Source organism: Eleutherodactylus coqui, chromosome 7 (assembly GCF_035609145.1).
Source record: "Eleutherodactylus coqui strain aEleCoq1 chromosome 7, aEleCoq1.hap1, whole genome shotgun sequence".
NCBI lineage: Eukaryota > Metazoa > Chordata > Amphibia > Anura > Eleutherodactylidae > Eleutherodactylus > Eleutherodactylus coqui.
In genome coordinates, this window is record NC_089843.1 from 161573013 (window position 1) to 161592016 (window position 19004).

At 41.0% G+C, this 19004-nt stretch overlaps 1 protein-coding gene across 2 annotated transcripts in view; it reads right to left on the reverse strand.

Moving 5' to 3' along the window:
- TET2 (tet methylcytosine dioxygenase 2) overlaps window positions 1–19004 on the reverse strand; it is a 76245-nt gene that overhangs the window by 11190 nt on the left and 46051 nt on the right. For both annotated transcript variants that reach the window (XM_066573918.1, XM_066573919.1), the window contains exons 2-4: window positions 7933–10942; window positions 5998–6088; window positions 2420–2513 (exon numbers count right to left, since the gene is read on the reverse strand). In XM_066573918.1, coding sequence (XP_066430015.1) covers window positions 2420–2513; window positions 5998–6088; window positions 7933–10897 — 3150 coding nt within the window. In that variant the 5' untranslated portion in view covers window positions 10898–10942. The remainder of the gene's footprint in view (window positions 1–2419; window positions 2514–5997; window positions 6089–7932; window positions 10943–19004) is intronic.

Here is a 19004-nt window from a genome sequence, read left to right on the forward strand (position 1 = left end):
GTTATCTGTTTACATTTCACTGATGTTATACATCTTAGGGCAGGGCGATGTAAGCTCTATTATATTAAGGTGCCCATACATACTTTATAAATGTTCGCCTAACCTGCCGATTTCGACGGGGCCGGCAGATCATTTAACATGTATGGAAGTCTCCCAACTTTCCCCTGTTGTATTTTTGGCAGTGAATTATTTTTCTCCTCACATTGAGGGCTTAGTCAGACGGGCGTTTTTAGCCGCGATTTGCGCATGCGCATGCGTCCGGCGATTTTATAAAACCATTGCTTTGCAATGGTATCGGACACATGAGCGCTTTTTATGCGCTCGTCCGATAAATTATAGAACAGAAATCGCAGATCGCACCTATCTGCGATCTGCGATTCCTGTTCTCTTCTCTATATGCGCTCAATGGGGCCGGCGGCAGCAGCGCCGACCCCATTGAGAACATATAGAAGACAAATCATTCTTCTCTGCCACAGCTGTAACAGCTGTGACAGAGAAGAACGATGTTTGCCCATTGAATTCAATGGAGCCGGCAATACAGCCGCTCCATTGAAAGCAATGGACTGCCGGCGTGCGCGGGGTGAATTGTCGGGAAGGGCTTAAATATATAAGCCCTTCCCTGCAATTCATCCTACAATGTGTTAAAATAAAAAAAAATTGTATACTCACCTTTCCGCTGCAGCCGGAGTCCAGCCGCGGCCACTGTCAGTTCTCCTGAACTGCTTCTCGGCACTATTCAGCCGGCGGGGCTTTAAAATCCCCGCCTGCTGAATGATCTGCCTCTGATTGGTCACAGCCCTGACCAATCAGAGGCAGGTTTCACTCACATACCCATTCATGAATTCATGAATGGGTGAGTGACTGCTGCCTCTCAGCGCTGAGGCAATCAGGGGCAGGTCTGACTCACATCCATTCATGAATTCATAAATGGGTGTGAGTGAGACATGCCTTTGATTGGCTCAGTGCTGAGCCAATCAGGGGGCAGGTCTGACTCACACCCCCTTCACACCCACTGCAGGACGGCCGCGCGGAGCTCCGGCTGCCGGGAGAAGGTGAGTATATATATATTTTTTATTTTTACACATTTTAGGATGAATTGCAGGGAAGGGCTTATATATTTAAGCCCTTCCCGACAATTCATCCCGGGCTCGCCCGCAGCACATTGCTTTAAATGGAGCCGGCTCTATTGCCGTCTCCATTGAACGCAATACGCTGGACAGCTCCGGCCCGTTTCTAATGAAACGCGGCTAGGAGCAGATTTTCGGGCGATTTTTCGGCTCCGGTCACGCGATTTGCGCATGCGCATCCGTCATGCGATGCGCAAATCGCCCGAAAAAACGCCCGTGTGACTAAGGCCTGAGGGTACAAGCACATTTGATTGATCATGCACATGTATGGGGGTTTGGCTCATAGCTATCTTAGGTGAAAGGGTTAGGGTTTTACCTTATGCTTGCAGAACAAAGTGTGGGTGGATTGAGGTCAAGTAGATGCCTGAAGATTGTTAAATTACAATTCTCTTTTATAAGGTTGTATATCCGATATATTTTAATTTAATTAGTCCCGGAAACAATCTCTTTAGTAGACCACAAGACCCAGTGTAAAGCCAAAATTAAAGTTTTTCTCATTACGTTTGGTGCTTTAATAAATTCCCCCCAAAATCTATAAACTTGTTTCACTCGTTTCTTATGCCACTGTTAACCCTTTCCAATCTACTGTCTGACATCTTCCTACATTCTAATTGAACCTTGTACAGCTCCAATCTCAGAAGACGTCCAACAGGGTATACTTACTGTCTATTGCCAGCCACTCCGTTGTTGGAGCCTCTCTGGCGCACACACACTGGCTTTAGCCAGCAGATGACACAGTTGTATAAAAGCAAAAAGAGAAAGCCCTTAAGGAAACCCTGAATCCAGAATTGGATTGGAAAGGGTTAATATAATTCCCACAGGAGTAAACATACGCCTGATGTATGAAGATGTGCATACATCTTCATGCATTAGGAACATCTGTGCATTTAAACAGACATCTATGACAGCTATGAGCAGTAGTAGCTTTCTGGTATAACTTATGAAGTAAATTATATATACTTAAATCCCCAAACCCCAATGCAACAATCCACACATACTTTAAAAAAAGGGGGCAAAAATCATTTTCTTTTGCACACATGACTTATACCAAAAATTGCTACTCTCTTACTCCAATTTTCCATTAATATATACATCCATTGTATATATTTAAAAAGGTAAGACTTGATAATCATGGCTTTTTTCTGTAATAAGTGTTTTTTTGTAATAGTCTCCTATTTTGTAGCAGATCCACATTCATATCTAATGACTATTGGTGGGTAAGATTTTCCAAATGTATATATGCATGAGTATTTCAGTACATTATGAGATGTGCACCGGCACGCAATACTTACCCATTTTGCAATTGGACATCCCTGAGAGCTCTTCCCTTCTTTTCCTGTATATACAACTCTTTCAATCCTGATGGCATTGCCCTTCTCCCCAAACCTGAGAATGAAACCTCCAGTTAGTATTTATATTCACACATTTGTGAAAATTCGGAAATTTTGTTAGAATATATTATATATATCATGGCATAGAATATAGCACATGGAAAATAGTTGATAATGTCAATGCATCAACTCAATGCACCTAATTCCATGTGTTTCAGAAGACATAAATAATACAATTTGGTAAAGATCAACACAATGAACAGAAATTAGGTTTTTTTCCCTATTTTTATACTACATTTATACAAAATTGTAATTTCATTTTAAATACTTTAAATATATTTGCTGATGACAGGGTGGTTAATGGTCTTGTTTAGAATGGTGTTCTTGGTTTTCTTTGTTTTTTTTGGGGGTGTTTAACGGCAAAAACAGAGCAGTCTGCAGCAATATATTTGCCATCAAAAATACTGAAACCCTTATGGAAATTGGATACACCCATGGGGTCAGTGAGGATATGTTGATATCAGCTTTAAAACAGATCTGACATAACTGTCATCGCTTAGTGATGCTAGCATGAACAGAGCCTTAATGTCACTTTATTAAAGTAAGTGAACTCTTTGGAATGATCTGGTTTCCATTGATTACTAATAAAATGCAGTCCTATTATCTTAGTTACGACTATAGACAAAACACAATCTAATTAAATGTATCTACACGTGGTACGAGTGTCACTCATGCTTTCACACAGGAGCCATAGTCGTTTAGAGAATAGATGTGAAGTGGGCTGGAGATATCTTCCAACCACCCACCTCCATTCACTGCAATCAGGCAGTCGCTCAGTAGTCATTGCGTTCCAGTTCACTGTCACAGGCCGCGTGCACACTGGCTGACAGTCACCCATAATCACTCGTTTGACTGATTATTCAGGTGACCATCAGCGCATGCAAAGGTACCTTAAACTAACAGCATACAATCGTAACTTTTACTGAGCCATTGAGTAAATATCCACAGTGCAAGGAGAAAAAGTCAGTGAACCACTGTGTTAATGACTTTTCCAAAATCTAATTGACAAAAGGTATTTCAATTAAGGAGATGATGAGATTGGAAGTGTGGGTATCATGGGTGCTTTGTCCATTTAATTAAGGCGCACAAAGCCTAGTTACTGACAAATCTGTTCTGCTCAATAAAGGTTTGTTAGTGTGGACAATGCCTCGAAGAAAACAACTTTCAAAAGACCTTGGAAGACATTAGAGAGTGGCATGAAGCTGGGAAAAGCTTTAAAAGCGTTGTTAAAGACCTTAGTGTACAGCAAATTATCTAAAATTGGAAAAAATTCAGGACTGTTGCTGCTCTATTTAGGAGTGGGTGTGCAGTTAAGATCGCTCCAAGAGCACAAAGGCAATCCTGAGAGAGATGAGAATCCACAAGGAAGAACACAAGGCCTACAGAAGACTTTATAAACTGCAAAAACCTATGTTCATGTATCCATCATTAGAAAAACGCTGAATAGGAATGAGGTTTCTGGAAGAACACCACATAGGAGGTCACTATTGTCCAAAAAAACCATTGTGGCCTGTCTCAATTTTGCTTGAAACCACCTAGATGTTCCATAATTCTTTTGCAAAGATGTTCTATGGACAGATGAGAAAAAAAGTTAAATGCTTTAGCAGAAATGCAAAATGCTATGTTTGGAGAAAAAAAACATTGCACACCACCACTAAATCCTCATTACAACCATGAAGCATGGTAGATGCAGTATCATGGTTTGGGGTAACCGTGATGCCTCGAATTGGGCGCCTTGCCCAATCTGAGGCACTACAGATCATTGAGAGAACAATGAATTCTAAGGTTTATCAAAACATTTTACAGGAGACTATAAAGGTCAGCAGTTTCTGACCTCAAGCTGAAGAGAAGTTGGGTGATGCACCATACAATGACCCAAAGCACACAAGTAAATCAATGGGTGAAAAAGACTTTTGTTTTGGAATGGCCAAGTTAGACCTTCACCCAATCAAGGTGTTGTGGCATTAACAAAAAAGAGGGCTGCGCATGCATAGCATCCCAGAAATGTTGATGGATTGAAATACATTTGCAGGGTATGACAGTCCAAAATTCCTCCTCAACATTGTGAAAATCATATTTGTAGCTATAAGAAACTTTTGGTTGAGGTGACTGCTGCTTAAGTTTGCGTTACGGGTTTTTAAAGGGGTTTTACCAGAATAACAAATTATAATATAATATATATAATATATTATCTTCTATCCACAGGATAGGGAATAACTTACTGGTTGTTGATGGTCTCACTGCTGAGAACCCCACCAATCTCAAGAAGGTGATTCCCGTGTCCCATTCCCCTATCACTGCGGGGGTTGCTCCTTCTCCAGCAGTGACATCACTCTGAATGGAGCGCTGGCCGAGCATGTGTAGTCAGCGCTCCATTCATTTCAAGGGGAGTGATTGAAATCCCCACACAGGTGCTGCAAACTCCCACAGTGACAGTAGAAAGGTACCTGGGAGTCCCGTTCTCAAGATTGGCGGAGGTCTCAGCAGGTTATAATTCCCTGTCCTGTGGATAGGGGATAACTTGTTATTCTGGTAAAACCCCTATAAATTCAAGAGTTCACTTACGTTCTCTCCCTGCACTGTGGATGTTTATTCAATGTGCTCAATAATGACATGCAATGTACAATTGTTTGTGTGAAGTTAGTTTGGTGAGATTATGTTTGCTTTCAGCCACGCTAGAGGATCGGCAAGCATGTCCCATTGTTTTCGATGGAAAACGTTGCATCGCCATATGATGCGTTTTCCAGCCCCATTGAAACCAATGAGCAAGGTGTTCCGAGGGAATGTCCAAAGATAGGACATGCCACTCATGTATATGACCCCATTCAAAAGAATTGGGTTGATCTTCGTGTGAGTTTTGTGCATCTCGTATAGCACAAATCTCGCATGGTTTTCCCGGACGTGTGAAAGTGACCCAAGTCTGACAATGCTTTGAAGGACTTTCTGTGTATCTTAGTCCTTGTACTACTACTACTACTTTGTTGTTGTGTGCCTTTATTACCATATCATCTGATGTAAATCCCAGGCACCTACATGAAATATTTATTTGCTTCCATTGAGCATACTACTTTTCAAAATCATCAGCCATAGCAGTCAGCATTTAAAAAAAACTTTTTTGCAGGTCACGATTGGAGTGTTTTTTAAAATTTTTGTTCTTAATCTTAACATACTCAACCTTTTGGCATAGAATTCACTGATTAGAGGTATGGAGTCTTACAATGGAAAGTACATTCTATACTGCAGTATATATGGGTAGAGGGACAGGAGGGAATGTATGGGCCGGACGACCAGTTGGGCAAATGAAGTTGAAGGGAAGACGGCATTTGTTTTATAAAACATGCAATCATGGAGTATCAAGTAAATACAAAAATCAAGTTGTTTTATAGTATAAAAAAAATCCCGTTATATTTCTGTGGAAGACAATAAAAAATGTTAAAACCTATTAGTATAGTATTTGTTTATTAAGATGAAGAAATTACCTCTCCTCCATCATCTCTCTAATAGCTGCCACATTCGGTCCAGCACCAAGATGTGTGTAGTAAGGTCCTTCATCTTTCTCTATGATTTGATCTGTATAGAGAAAAATATTTTTACAAATTATTTTCTTCATGTTTTCCTTAATGTAAATTAAAATTAAACCTGCACATATAAGTCAGTATATATGAAAGTTGGCCAATTCCTTAGGCACTCTTCACATATGCATCGTGGCTTCCATTCATAATGAAATCTACAACTCTGTACTGGATGTGTCATACAATGGGGTTCTTTGGAGTTCCAACATGTTTTCTGTCATTTTGAGGGCCAGAAATGCACTGCATGCAGAACATCTTCTTGCCCGTAAACGCGACAGAACTGCCAACAGAAACTCTAAACGGAACCTCCGAAGGCAGTGTAGACATAGCCTAACATATTGCTATTATCAAAATTGCTCCCCTTGAAAGCAAAGCAATCCATAGTAAAGTGAGAAGCTCTGGAAAAATCAAAATGTCCATGGCTTTCTTTCCAGAGTTTATCTGCAATCATTGGATATTTTGCAAGAACTGTTACTCCATAAGCAAAAAACAGACCGCCATAAACAGTTCCTGTGACGTTTTCAGATGTTTATTGTGAGCAATTTGACTTCAATGCACTTTTTCAGATTTATTGTGGGAAACCTCCCACTTGTAAAGGGAATGGTTCTGCTTTTCTGTTCGGGACTTTTCACACAGGATGGAATTGTCTGCAGGACAGAGTGCATATGCGGATTTTGTCAATTTGTGCAGATTTTGTTGCGTTTTCAACTGCGGAATGTGTTTTAAAGAATTTTTAGCTTTTGTATGTAGACTTAAAGGCCTCATGTCCACGGGCATAATTAAATTACGGAATCTGCATGGATCACCCGCGCCGATGATCAGGAGTTCAGTATGACCATCATTGGGCATCCGCTGGTATTTAAATACCTGTGGATGTCATTTTTTCCCCTGGGTGCAGATTGCATGCCGGGAAAAAAAAGCAGCATGCTCCATTCGTCTGCAAATCCCGCAGGGACAGCTTCCATTGTAGTCAATGAAAGCCATCCGGTCCGCGACATGCCCACAGCCGACACTGCGCACATACCGCAGATCCGCGGGAAATCAGAAATTAAAAAAGAAAAAAGGCAAGGCGCAGGCACGTGGTATGCCGAGTGCATCTGTCGTGCAGAAGAAAGAAGATCCGGCCATGACAGATAACACCCACGCCGCGTCTGGATAGGTGAGTAAATTACATCTGCTATATGTTAGAAATACGCAACAACAATTCCGCAAGACATCTTTCATTCTGCAGAAGAAAACTTTTACACTGCAGAATTTAATCTTGCGGTTTTGAAGTTAAGATGTGCAGATTTTAACAGGTGCCGAGTTCAAGCCCTATAAGAACACCATTGTGATGCAGAAATGTCCGTGCAGACCAATTACGTCCCTTCTGAAAGGTCCTTCATAAAGATATATGTAATATGCACCACAAACACTTAAAAAGCTTTCATGGCACTTTAGAGTTGCTGATGTAGAAATTAACTAATGGCCATGATTCTACTACTATGCAGCTGAACAGCTCACTCTTATTGCAAAGTCTAATTCTATTGGTAAAAGAGCTACAGATGTGTCCTTCCTCAACTTTTCTCTAAACCTGACATATCCTAAGATGTATGGCACGATGTTAAACATATAAAAAAAATGTAGACCTCAGATGAATGCCATCAGAAGGCCACCAATCACCCATAGACTCACATGTTAAAAATGTATATGTTTAACATATACATTTTTTCTACTGGGTGGCACAAGATTGTTTTGAATTGGTATGATAAATTGTACAACTTTAAGAGATTCAAGAAAAAGTATAGGGGGACACATCTGTAGCAGATCTTCCTTTATTTAGTGGCATGCAAAATCACTTACCTACACAACTGCATGATGGAAAATCATACTGAGTTTTCACAGGCGTATCCAATAGGTTTTTGATAGGGGTGCTTAGAAGTTTTGAAGGAGATTCTAAAAAATTACTCAGAGCAGATCCCGCTGCTCTTTTCGTTGGGGTTCTTTCTTGTGGATGGACAATCTGTTGGTCTAGTGTTGAAGAGTTAGTGTGTGTACTTAGAATGGTAACGGGACCTGAAGACTCCACCTTCACATGCTTGGGTGATTTAATGGTAGACACATGATGGTGAAACAATGATTTACTAGGATACTGTTTCATTTGTTGTTCCATTGTTTCAAGAATACTCCTTTGTTGTAGGTGTTCTGGACCAAAATGCTGAATCTCTGGTTTGATTATTTTTTTCCCTATTTTACTTTCATTGGGTGTCCGCATGCAGAGAGACTGAGAGCTGTTCTCCAATTTGACAGATCTGCGTGCGGAGGAACCTTCATGTTTGGTTTGCTCCCTACGTTGAAGTAAATGATGTCTTAGAGCAGCATGCTTTGGAATACAATTCATCTGATTTGCAAACTGTGGATGATATCCTGTTTGATCTTTCAGAGACTGAGCAGCAGAATTGCTTTGTGGCAAGTATCTATTTTGGTTTATGGTATTTTGCGGGGTTGACCTATCCTGGTTCTGTATCGTGCGGTTGGGGTTCAAAATGGGGAGATTGCTATTGATTTTCTGCTCTTGGTAACCAAGCTGGCTTTGCAGCTGGGGTCTGTTAGTTTGATAGTACTGTTCAGTAGCCTCTGCTTTAACTTGTACATGCTCTTTACCGGCTTCCAGATTTTCTGATATATACTGATCCTTTCTATGTGAACCCGACTGGCCTTGATTAAAATTAAAATTTGCGCTGTTTGAGCTATGTCCCAGCTGCCTCTCGACATCTTGAGCAGAGAGATGGTACTGATGCATATTCTGGTATTGACCAACTGCTTGTGAACTTTCCTCCAGTTTTAAGTGATTCTGTGGACTTGCCCTATGTGGTGTGTTACCGTAGATCGATTGAGGGTGAAAGTGTGTTAACTGGTCTTTGACCATGTTATAATCTTGGTTCTGCTTCTGCTGAAAATGTGGATTTGGGTGATACTGTGAATTCTCCGCCTGTTTTGAGTGCATAACTTGTTGGTGTACTGACTGTTGAAATTCAGATGTTTGTAGGTTTAAGTGCCGTTTTAAAGCTTGGTCAAATGTTTGCTCAGTTTGCTGCTCTGAACGAGGCAGCTGGAAAAGGTTAGCACTACTTTTCAGTTGGTAGGGTTGCAGTTGTGTGTCTGTGCCCAATCCTTGGGATAAGTGCTTTTGAAAATTCAACTGCTGGCCATGAGGTTCAAGTGGCGATACAGTTCCGTCCTGACTAGCATGTCCCCGATTCGAGCTACCCTGTTTTCTTGTATATTGCTTAAGCTTCTTTTGATTTTGTGACTGAGAAAGCATAAGTAATTTTAACAAGTCCTCGGCTGACTGCGAAGGTTCCTCCTTCAGACAATGATTTCGTCGAAAATCTCTGAAGCTTGACTTAAGAAAGGGTCTTCTTTGCTCCATCATATCCATGTCCTCTCTTTCTGTCCCATTGCAATGATCTTTCCCTTTTTGTGAATTATGCTCTCTTATTTTTCCTGAATAGTCAACTGCACAATTTGTCTGCCCGTTGTGTTCTTGGGGTGGATCTGCTCCTGCTGAACAGTGTAGAGAAGGCAGCCTGGCAGTAGGTAATGTCTTACTGTTCTGAGACTGCAAAAAAGCCGGCTGAGAAATGATTCTTGGATCAAATGACTGACATGATTCATTATTTTGTGAGTGTAAGAAATTATCACTACATAGGTTTGGGGCAGGTCTGTAGCTGTCAGTTTCCTGGGCATACAGTAACTTATTCAACTGCATTAAAGTAAAATGATCTTTGTTGAAAGTCTCAGAAAAGCTGTCATTAGGTCGGTTATTGAGGCCATGGAACAATGGATTTGCAGGAACAGCAACTTGTTCTGAGCAAGTTGGCTGCCCAGTCTCCCGTCCATCACAGTTTCTTTCATTTATATTCTGGGGGTTATAGTTGGGCGCTTCTTGTGGAAGTGGTTTCTGTTCTTGTAGGGGAAGTAAATAGCTTCCTGGTTTCACAGCTGGTTCGCTGCAGTTGTCATCATTGGGGGCCTCATCAGCCATAGCACCTGGCCCTTGAGACAGCACCGAGTTCAAGGATAGTTGGGAAGTAATCTGCCCTGAGGTATGTGGTGAATGATTTGTCTGGGGAGACACATCATTGCTAGCATCATTTAGAGTGTTAATGGCAACCGTGTGAGGTGTGTTATTCTCCACCGCAAGGGAAACCTTTTCAGGGAAATATTGAGAACTCGTTTTCTCCAGTAATTCACTATGCGTCAACTTCAAGGAAGAGGCAAAAACAGTAGCACCATTAGACAATGGAATTGTCTCATCTTTCTGACACAACACATTGTCGTTGTTGTGGGAATTAAGGTCTTTGTTCTGCTCATCGGTAACCTGAACATTTGGATTTTCTGCTTCTTCCGTTCTCACAGTTTTGTCTTTGCTACACAAATCAGAAACACCTGCTTGGACATGTTGTCCATTGGTTTCACTCTCATTTTCTCCATTGACCTCACCAACTGTTCTGACCTTTTTCTGCTGAAGATACTCTGACAGCAAAGGTTCACTAAGTGTGCGCTTTATTGCACCATTATGTAAATTTGGATATACTCTGTTTTCTATGAGGTCAGAGCAGTCCTGGTTTCCTTTCATGTGTGTGATGTCATAGCTGTCTTTTGTCTGTAAACTGCTGTCTCCATTGACTTGGGGTTGGGTTGTTTCAGTTGGCAGGCTCCCATTTTGTAGCTTTGCTGGATTGTTTTGGCAAGCAGGTGATGGTTGTATTAGGAGTTGACTCAATCTACTGCCCTCATCATGGTGGCTTCTTTCCTCTTCCATCGGGCCTGCTCCGCGGCCATCCACAAGGCTGCCCTGCAAACACGTCTAGAAAAGAATTAAATAAAAAAAAGAAGTTAAACTTCCACTCTTTGATACGTACAACATGTTTGATATACATAATGCTAGTTTAATGAACCAATACGACTACATTAAAAACAATATGATTCCCATAAATTTTACTAAAGTCTTTTTACACGGTTGGCATTCTTCCATCGAAGTATCTGCATATCTTACTTTACTATTAACGACTTGTTAGGAAGGGACGTGCTGTTGCAGACGGCTTATAGAATAGAATGTAAGTTGATTACAGACAACAGGCAGGTGGCAGTGTTGAATGTCTACTGTGTAGCCCATATGTGATAAACTACCATGGAAGGCAAGATTGTCCTGATTGTATGTCTCTGGTTTGAAAAATTGCTAGGTGTAAATGAGAATTTATTGTGGCTTCTTCCTCTTATCATCTACTTCCAACACTTACTACCTGCATCAATTTAAAAATATAAAAAGTGGGTAAATCATGGAAGTAGGAACAGACTTTCACGTGACTCACACAATAAGATCACATTAAGGCCGGATTCACAAACCCGTATTTTTGCAAGAAAAATTAGCGCATGCAATATGCAGAAAATAGAACCCATTTATTGCAATGGGTTTGTTCATATGTGAGTATTTGGCGTGTGCAATTCGGCCCCCCCCCCCCCCCCCAAAAAAAAAATAAAATAATAATAATATGCAGCATGCTCTATTTTCCTGCACATAGGCACAGGGAAAGAACATTTTGAACTCCTGGAACTATTGGCCATTTCAATCGTTGAGAGCATTGGTATGTGTTTTTTTGCACGCGCAATTGCGCACGACTTGCACTCACAAAAACTACATTAAAATATGCCAATGCAGAGGAGCCAGAGACTTGGGAAAAACACTATTGTACATGGCAGGCCTGGGTGGCTTTCAGGTCCTCAGATGGGCTTGGGAGGTGGCTGGAGTCGGGCTCCCCTTGAGCAGGAGAGGGGGTGGATGGAAGATGGTGCAGTAGAGGAGTAGGCTCGGACTCGGGAAAGAACATAAGGGGGAAGACCAGGAAAGAAGGGGGCGAAGGCCCGAGTGTGGTCCTCCCTGGTCCGTGTCTACGTCTGGTGGTGCTGGTTTGTTTACTTATTAATGGTGAGGTTCTCTAGGAAGTTTGTCTTGCTTTGTCATACCACTTTACTATAATAAAAACTATAATAAGTAATGCGCACAATTCCCTAGTCCCATCCCCCTTTTTTCCCAATTTCTTTTATGGATGTTATATTATTTTGTAAGTTGAAAATTTTATAAAAATTTTTGGAACGAAAATATGCCAATGCATGCACAAATACACAGTACCCATTCCGCAAGAATGTACCACAAAAATGCACACAAATACGCTTACGCTTTTGTGAATCTGGCCTTACGGAGACCAATGTTTCAAAAATCAATAAACTTGTAACAAAACGCTACTACGTTAAAAAAAAAATTTGACAATATTTTACAAAATCATTACTTTTCTTTTTGTACTTCTATTGTATAGTCAATGTGGAGCACGGTAATCTTCACAGGATATGCATAATACACATGGAACTGAATGGTCCATTCAAATAGATTGAAGTATTGCTTCACACATTATTATTACTAATCTAGGCATAATTACCTCGATGGAATGCCATCATTTCTTAGTTTAATTTAGCGATATCTAGGGTTATTCTAACCACAGCAAGTGATTGCATATTGCCAGGATATGCCCTCACTTTCTGATGGGTTCACTTGAACGGAGCTGTTGAGCAATTCCCCGCACAGCGGAAGTCTAGGTGCCCCGCTGTGAAGGATAAAACTATGAAGGAGTGCAGCCAACGCTGTGGCCCGTTCCTTCTCAGCATCTTTGTGATACGCCATAGCTTTCTTTGGTGGGAATATTATTTCACTGGAATAGGTAAAGCCAACTTCCCTGGAATAGGTATTAAAAAATATGCTAAAACTTGATGAGGATTCTATTATGAAGTCTGCTGTATCTTCTACTGAACTGGTGTTATCCAGCTGAACAAGTGTTCGTGTGAAACATCTATTGGAACATCCAATGGTCTCTTGGTGATGCTCAGAGTAAAAATATGTAGAGTCCATGAGAACAACATTTGGCGCTGGGTTTCAAAAGTCTTCTATCATTCTATCCCCCATAGACTATTATTGGGATATTAAAGGTTTTACGTTATAGGATATATCTGCTCTAATTTTCTAATACACAATACTGTATTTATGTGCTGTATATGACCAGTTTAATAGGCCATAATGTACTGTGGAACGAACATATGGGGGGTAAAAGGCTGACTATGTCTTTTTTCGGCCTTACATACTATGTTACATTGTTAAAGATCTGCTACTTGTTTCAGTTGTACACGATAGTATCTGGTATACCAATAACTGCCATATCACAAAATCAAAACTGCAATTGTATATAATAATAATTCTCAGTTCACATAAGTTTTAGAAGCCTCCGTCCAGATTCTGTCAATCATTCCGGTATGACCGATGCCAAGAATAATACCGCACAACAAAAACATGAATTTATCAGCAGCACAACCGGCCATTTCTGTAACAGAGCTGCAAAGTCAATAGAATCCAAAATCCACAGAACCTAAATAGCAAAAAAAGTGCATGGGGCAGATGCAAAAATCTAAAAGTCTCCTATACTTTCCATAACATGCAATGTTTCGGCTGCAAAGAACTTTGTCAAGCATACAAAACACACATAAAATACAACATCAAATCAAATAGTCAACCTGGTTGAATGCACATTACCGCAACTTTTACCTATTTTTTTTTAAAGGAGCCAATATCATCAGGCACATGCAAACAATGGCGGAACTCAGCATCTATCTAAGTTTAGGAAGCCTGTGCCAATCTAAGCCAATAACCTGCTGGAGAAATTTTGTCTCTGGGTAACCATCGATCAGCTGAAATATCACATAATTAGAAACTGATTCATGTGTAGAGATCCCAGGATTCATAGTAACCAGGCACAATTCTCTGCATATGGTAAAAGTGAGCATAGCAACAATCCGTCAGGCTTGAAATCTGGCATAAAAACACCAAATCTAGTTAAAATTTATACTAAGAATGGGAGCCGCAGCGGGGATGGTCAGTGTTTAATCTCAAAAGTTTCCACAGCACTATAAACTATATTCAGCATCTTGCACTCTACAAACTGGCTCACAGTAATAATGTTGCGGCGATCTATATAGCGTCAATTCTAGAGGGAGTCTAAGATAGTTTTAAATCTATCCATCTCATTAGAGACTCAAGCTCCTGCTCAGTCCCTCCCCATCCTTAATTTCACTACTTAATACTCAGATTAGAAGCTGAGTATAGACACAAACCCAGCAGGTCGTTAATACAGGAAGAACCGGTTTCTATTGTACCAAGGGTAGGATTAGTATAGACTGCAAGCAACTAAACCACCAGTAATGAGTAGTCCTACAGAACCCTTGCAGGAAGACAAAAAGTCGTTATCAATCTACAGTTCTGATATAATATTTTCCTTTTAGGTCCCTTTTAGACGGCCCGATTTATCGTTAGAACGGGCGAAAGACGTCAGTTAAAGGGGTTGTCCCGCGGCAGCAAGTGGGTCTATACACTTCTGTATGGCCATATTAATGCACTTTGTAATGTACATTAATTATGAGCCATACAGAAGTTATAAAAAGTTTTTTACTTACCTGCTCCGTTGCTAGCGTCCTCGTTTCCATGGAGCCGACTAATTTTCGCCGTCTAATGGCCAAATTAGCCGCGCTTGCGCAGTCCCGGTCTTCTTCTTTTTTCAATGGGGCTGCTCGTGCTGGATGCCGGCTCCGTGTAGCTCCGCCCCGTCACGTGCCGATTCCAGCCAATCAGGAGGCTGGAATCGGCAATGGACCACACAGAAGCCCTGCGGTCCACCGAGTGAGAAGATCCCCGCGGCCATCTTCATCAGGTAAGTAAGAAGTCACCGGAGCGCGGGGATTCAGGTAAGCGCTCTCTGGTGTTCTTTTTTAACCCCTGCATCGGGGTTGTCTCGCGGCGAACAGGGGGGGGGGGTTGAAAAAAAAAAAAACCCGTTTCGGCGCGGGACAACCCCTTTAACTTGTTTGCTCATGCAATCGGTTTCTATAAGTAGATAGATTGTTGGCTTGTTCAAACGAGAAATTGTTCAGTCTTTCACATTCACTGTATAGGGGAATGAGAAACCAAACGATAAGTGAACGGAACCAACGATGATATTTTATGCCTGCGTAAAACGAGTAACGAACAAAAAGCAAACGATTATCTTTTGTCATTTGCTCATTGGCTTGCATTTAGACTGAATGATTATCGTTCACTTTTACTCACTTGAATGATAATCATTCCATCTACAAGCACGATACATTTGGCATGTATGGTGGCATAATCTCCCAGAGTACACAGTGAACATAAAGACCTGGCATTTACCATACAGTGGCATGCATCGCCCACTATTCTAAAAAAGTATATTGTGCAGCATACGTCTCTTCGTGGTAATCCACTACATAATAAAGTGTAGTGGACTTCGATTTCCTATACAGTTAAAAAAATAAATGTATATGTACCCTGTCTTATATAAGTTTTTGCCCCAAAAGATGCACTAGGTCTTATTTTCAGGGGATACCTTATTATACTTACCTAGCAGGCTTGGTTCCGGGCCCTCCTGCTGCTTTCCAGAACTCCAGTGCACTTGCTGCAGTCCTCGGCCGCCCACAGAAGATCGCTTTCTGGTTATGAGATTCATAAATCTCGCCTCCTGCAAGCGATGGCTGCGATTGTTCTTGAACGCTGCTCAGCCAATGAATGCAGAGCTTGGTGAACCAATCACGGCCATCACATTGGTTCATCGAGAGCTGTATTGATTGGCTGGGCAGCACTCGAGAACCAATCACAGCCATCAGGAGGCGGGATTTATGAATTCCGTCACCAGGAAGCAATCTTCTGTGGGTGGCCAAAGACTCCAGCAAGCGTGCAGGTGCTCCAGAGCAGAGCGGGATCACCTGGACTGAGGTGGCTAGCTAATGTATTGCTTTTTTTAATGTTATATAGCTAGGGATTGTTTTCGGGGTAGGACTTATATTTCAAGCCTCCCTAAAAATCGGGGTAGGGCTTATTTTTGAGGTAAGTCTTATTTTGGGGGAAACGGGGTACACAGATGCTAAAAACAAACTCTTTCTCATCTGCTAGCTCCATTAAGAGTCTATGGATACATTTTGCATGGAATATCTTCTGACACATTTACTAAAAGTAAACCCCAAAATATTGAGTCAACAAAAGTCTAACAGTATAGCTGAGTTTTTCGACAAAATTGATCCTGGGGCAAAATATTCATCACCTTGGTTAAAAAATGCATGATCAATAATGAAAGTGTAAAAACAGAATTTTTAAAGAGCTATAGCTATAAAGAGCTATAGTGGTCAAAGTAATACATACTAAATATGGCTAAGCTTTGTCTTGCCATCAAGGCCAAAAAGTCCTGGAACTCAACTGGTTAACATTTGTAAATCAAAACTCTATTTGGCTCTTAAATTTTTCTCAGGTGAGGTTAAAAGGAGAAAAAAAAAGTAGAACGTAATGGCTCTCAAGATTAGCGATAATCCTATTACTTGATTGTAAGGTGCCAGGTTTTTCTTTTATGTTATTAAGATTATTGACACAGTATCCTTATCGGGACAAACTGTGAACTATTCTCACTTAGTTTCAGAAGCCGATGAAAGTCATAATAGATATTGTCACTCTGTTCACATGGTTGACCTAAAGGCCCTTTTACACGGGCTGAGAATCTCACGATTCCTGTTTGCCCGAGCGGATGAGCTCATGCAGCCTCCTAACACTGCACCATTCTCGATGAGATCCATGAAGCTCTTGTGCACTAATTGTTCAGCGTTTCACAATCCTATGTGAAACACTAAACGATCGGGGCTTAAACTGCACGAGAAGTGTCTGACCCGGCGCTGGTTCTTCTGCCGGCTGAAACTGTACAAGTGAGAACCTCATGATTCTTGTTGTTGTTCAGTCGTTTGCTTGTGTTTAAACTGAACGATTATCATTTAGTTTCACTTGTTTGAACGGTTTTCTGACCGATAAGTCATTCTGTCTAAATGGGGCATTACTGAAGCTTTTAAAGGGGTTGTACCAGAAACGACTTTTATCAGCTATCCAGGTGCATAAGTGATGAAACTCTGATCTATGGTGGTCACCACTGAGACTTCATCAATCCCGAGAACAGTAATCCCATGTCCCCCTCATTGACAAGTACTTGACATTTCTGGCAGTCGCATGCTCGGTTGCTGCTCTATTCACCCCCCTGCTCACTGGTGGGGGTTTCAGTGGTGAGATCCCCACAAATCAGAGTTTTAGCATCTAGATAGATGCTGAAAGCCAATTCTGGGACATAGCTTTTTAAGTTTATTGTAGACTTAAATTGCCCACTCTTTCATTCCTTCTTTCCGTACAACCTCAATTTTCTATACTTTTTCTATACAGATCACCATAAACAGTATATTGACACATGGCAGATTTGCTGCGGATTTTCCAGAGTATAAAAAATCCATAGCGAATTAACAAAATTATGCATATCAATACCATTTGGTGCAGATCTTCATATGGATTTGGGTGCGAAATGCAACAGTTTTCACGCCTTCAGTTGAAGGGGTGAAATCTACTGTGGATCCGCACCAAAATCTGTATCAAATGATGTAGATTCTGACACAGATTTGAGGCGGATTTGCTGATTTTTAAAGTGTAGAAAATCCACAGCAAACATGCCCCATATGAACATACGCCAATAGCTAGAAAACTGCCAATCACAGAGAGTAGGCGTGGCTAGTGGCTCCCCATGTGACAGGAAGCAACTTATCTCATTCTGTCTCAATGAGGACAGAACAAAAGTACATGAGAGGTTCCCTTTAATACAAAACTACTAATCTAGCCATGGTAGTAAATGCTATCAAAGCCAATATACACAAAACGTATCGTGAAGATTGTGGTATTACATTGCACAAAAGACGAGGTCATATACTGTAAGGGGCTCTCTGTGTAACACTGAATAGCGAGGAGCACACATTTCATGGTTTGCTTGGTAACTCACAACTTTACAAGAAACCATAGTTACTTATTCAATATGCTTTGGTCACAAGCTCAGCATGTGATGAGAACATTCAAATCCTGCTCCCTATAACAGTAGGAAGATGAAAAAGAAAGGCGAAAGCAGACTTCTAGAAAATATGCTATTGTTGACTCAAAGAAATTAAACATCATGAATGCATGATGAACTAACACGGAAATGTGTCGCCAAAAGCAAATATATCCGTTGGAGTTATTGGGCTGCCTCATTCATTGTGTGTTTAATATAATGTTTATACACTTTATAATGCTTAGATTTGCCGGTAATCATTTTTAAAAATAAGGTTTTTCTTTTAATACCGGATAAATATAATTCATAAAATAAGTTGGACACTTTTACAAATGTCCCATTGTCTACACTTCCTAGAATTAAAATGACCAAGCAGGGCCGTTACTATAGAGGATGCAGAGGATGCGGTTGCACTTGGGCCCAGGAGCCTTCGGGGGCCCATAAGGCCTCTCTTCTCCATGTAGGGAACCCAGTACTATGAGTAAAGCATTATAGTTGGGGGCCCTGTTACAAGTTTTGCATCGGGGCCCAGGAGCTTCAAGTTAGGCCTCTGGGGACAAGGATATACAGTAATCAGAAAACTTGTTCTCTCGGAATCTATTTCTATCCAAAACAACAGTAGTATTAGAGTTCAGCTAAGTTTTTAAAGGTTGACTACACTACGGAGTATAACTCTGGACCAGCGCAAGATAAATGAAACAAGCTGAAGTTCAGATGATGCTAAAGTAGTCACAGCGGATTAGTTATACCCATTGGAGAGACATTAGGTTCCCACATGAAGTACATAACTGCAACAAATGTTTTTATTTATCCGTGTAGTGGGGGGACGTCCGCAAACTATTATGTAGTGCATTATACATGCAAAGGAATTTGGTAAAGGAGTAGGCCAACTTTAACTATTGACGGCCATTAATATTGCAG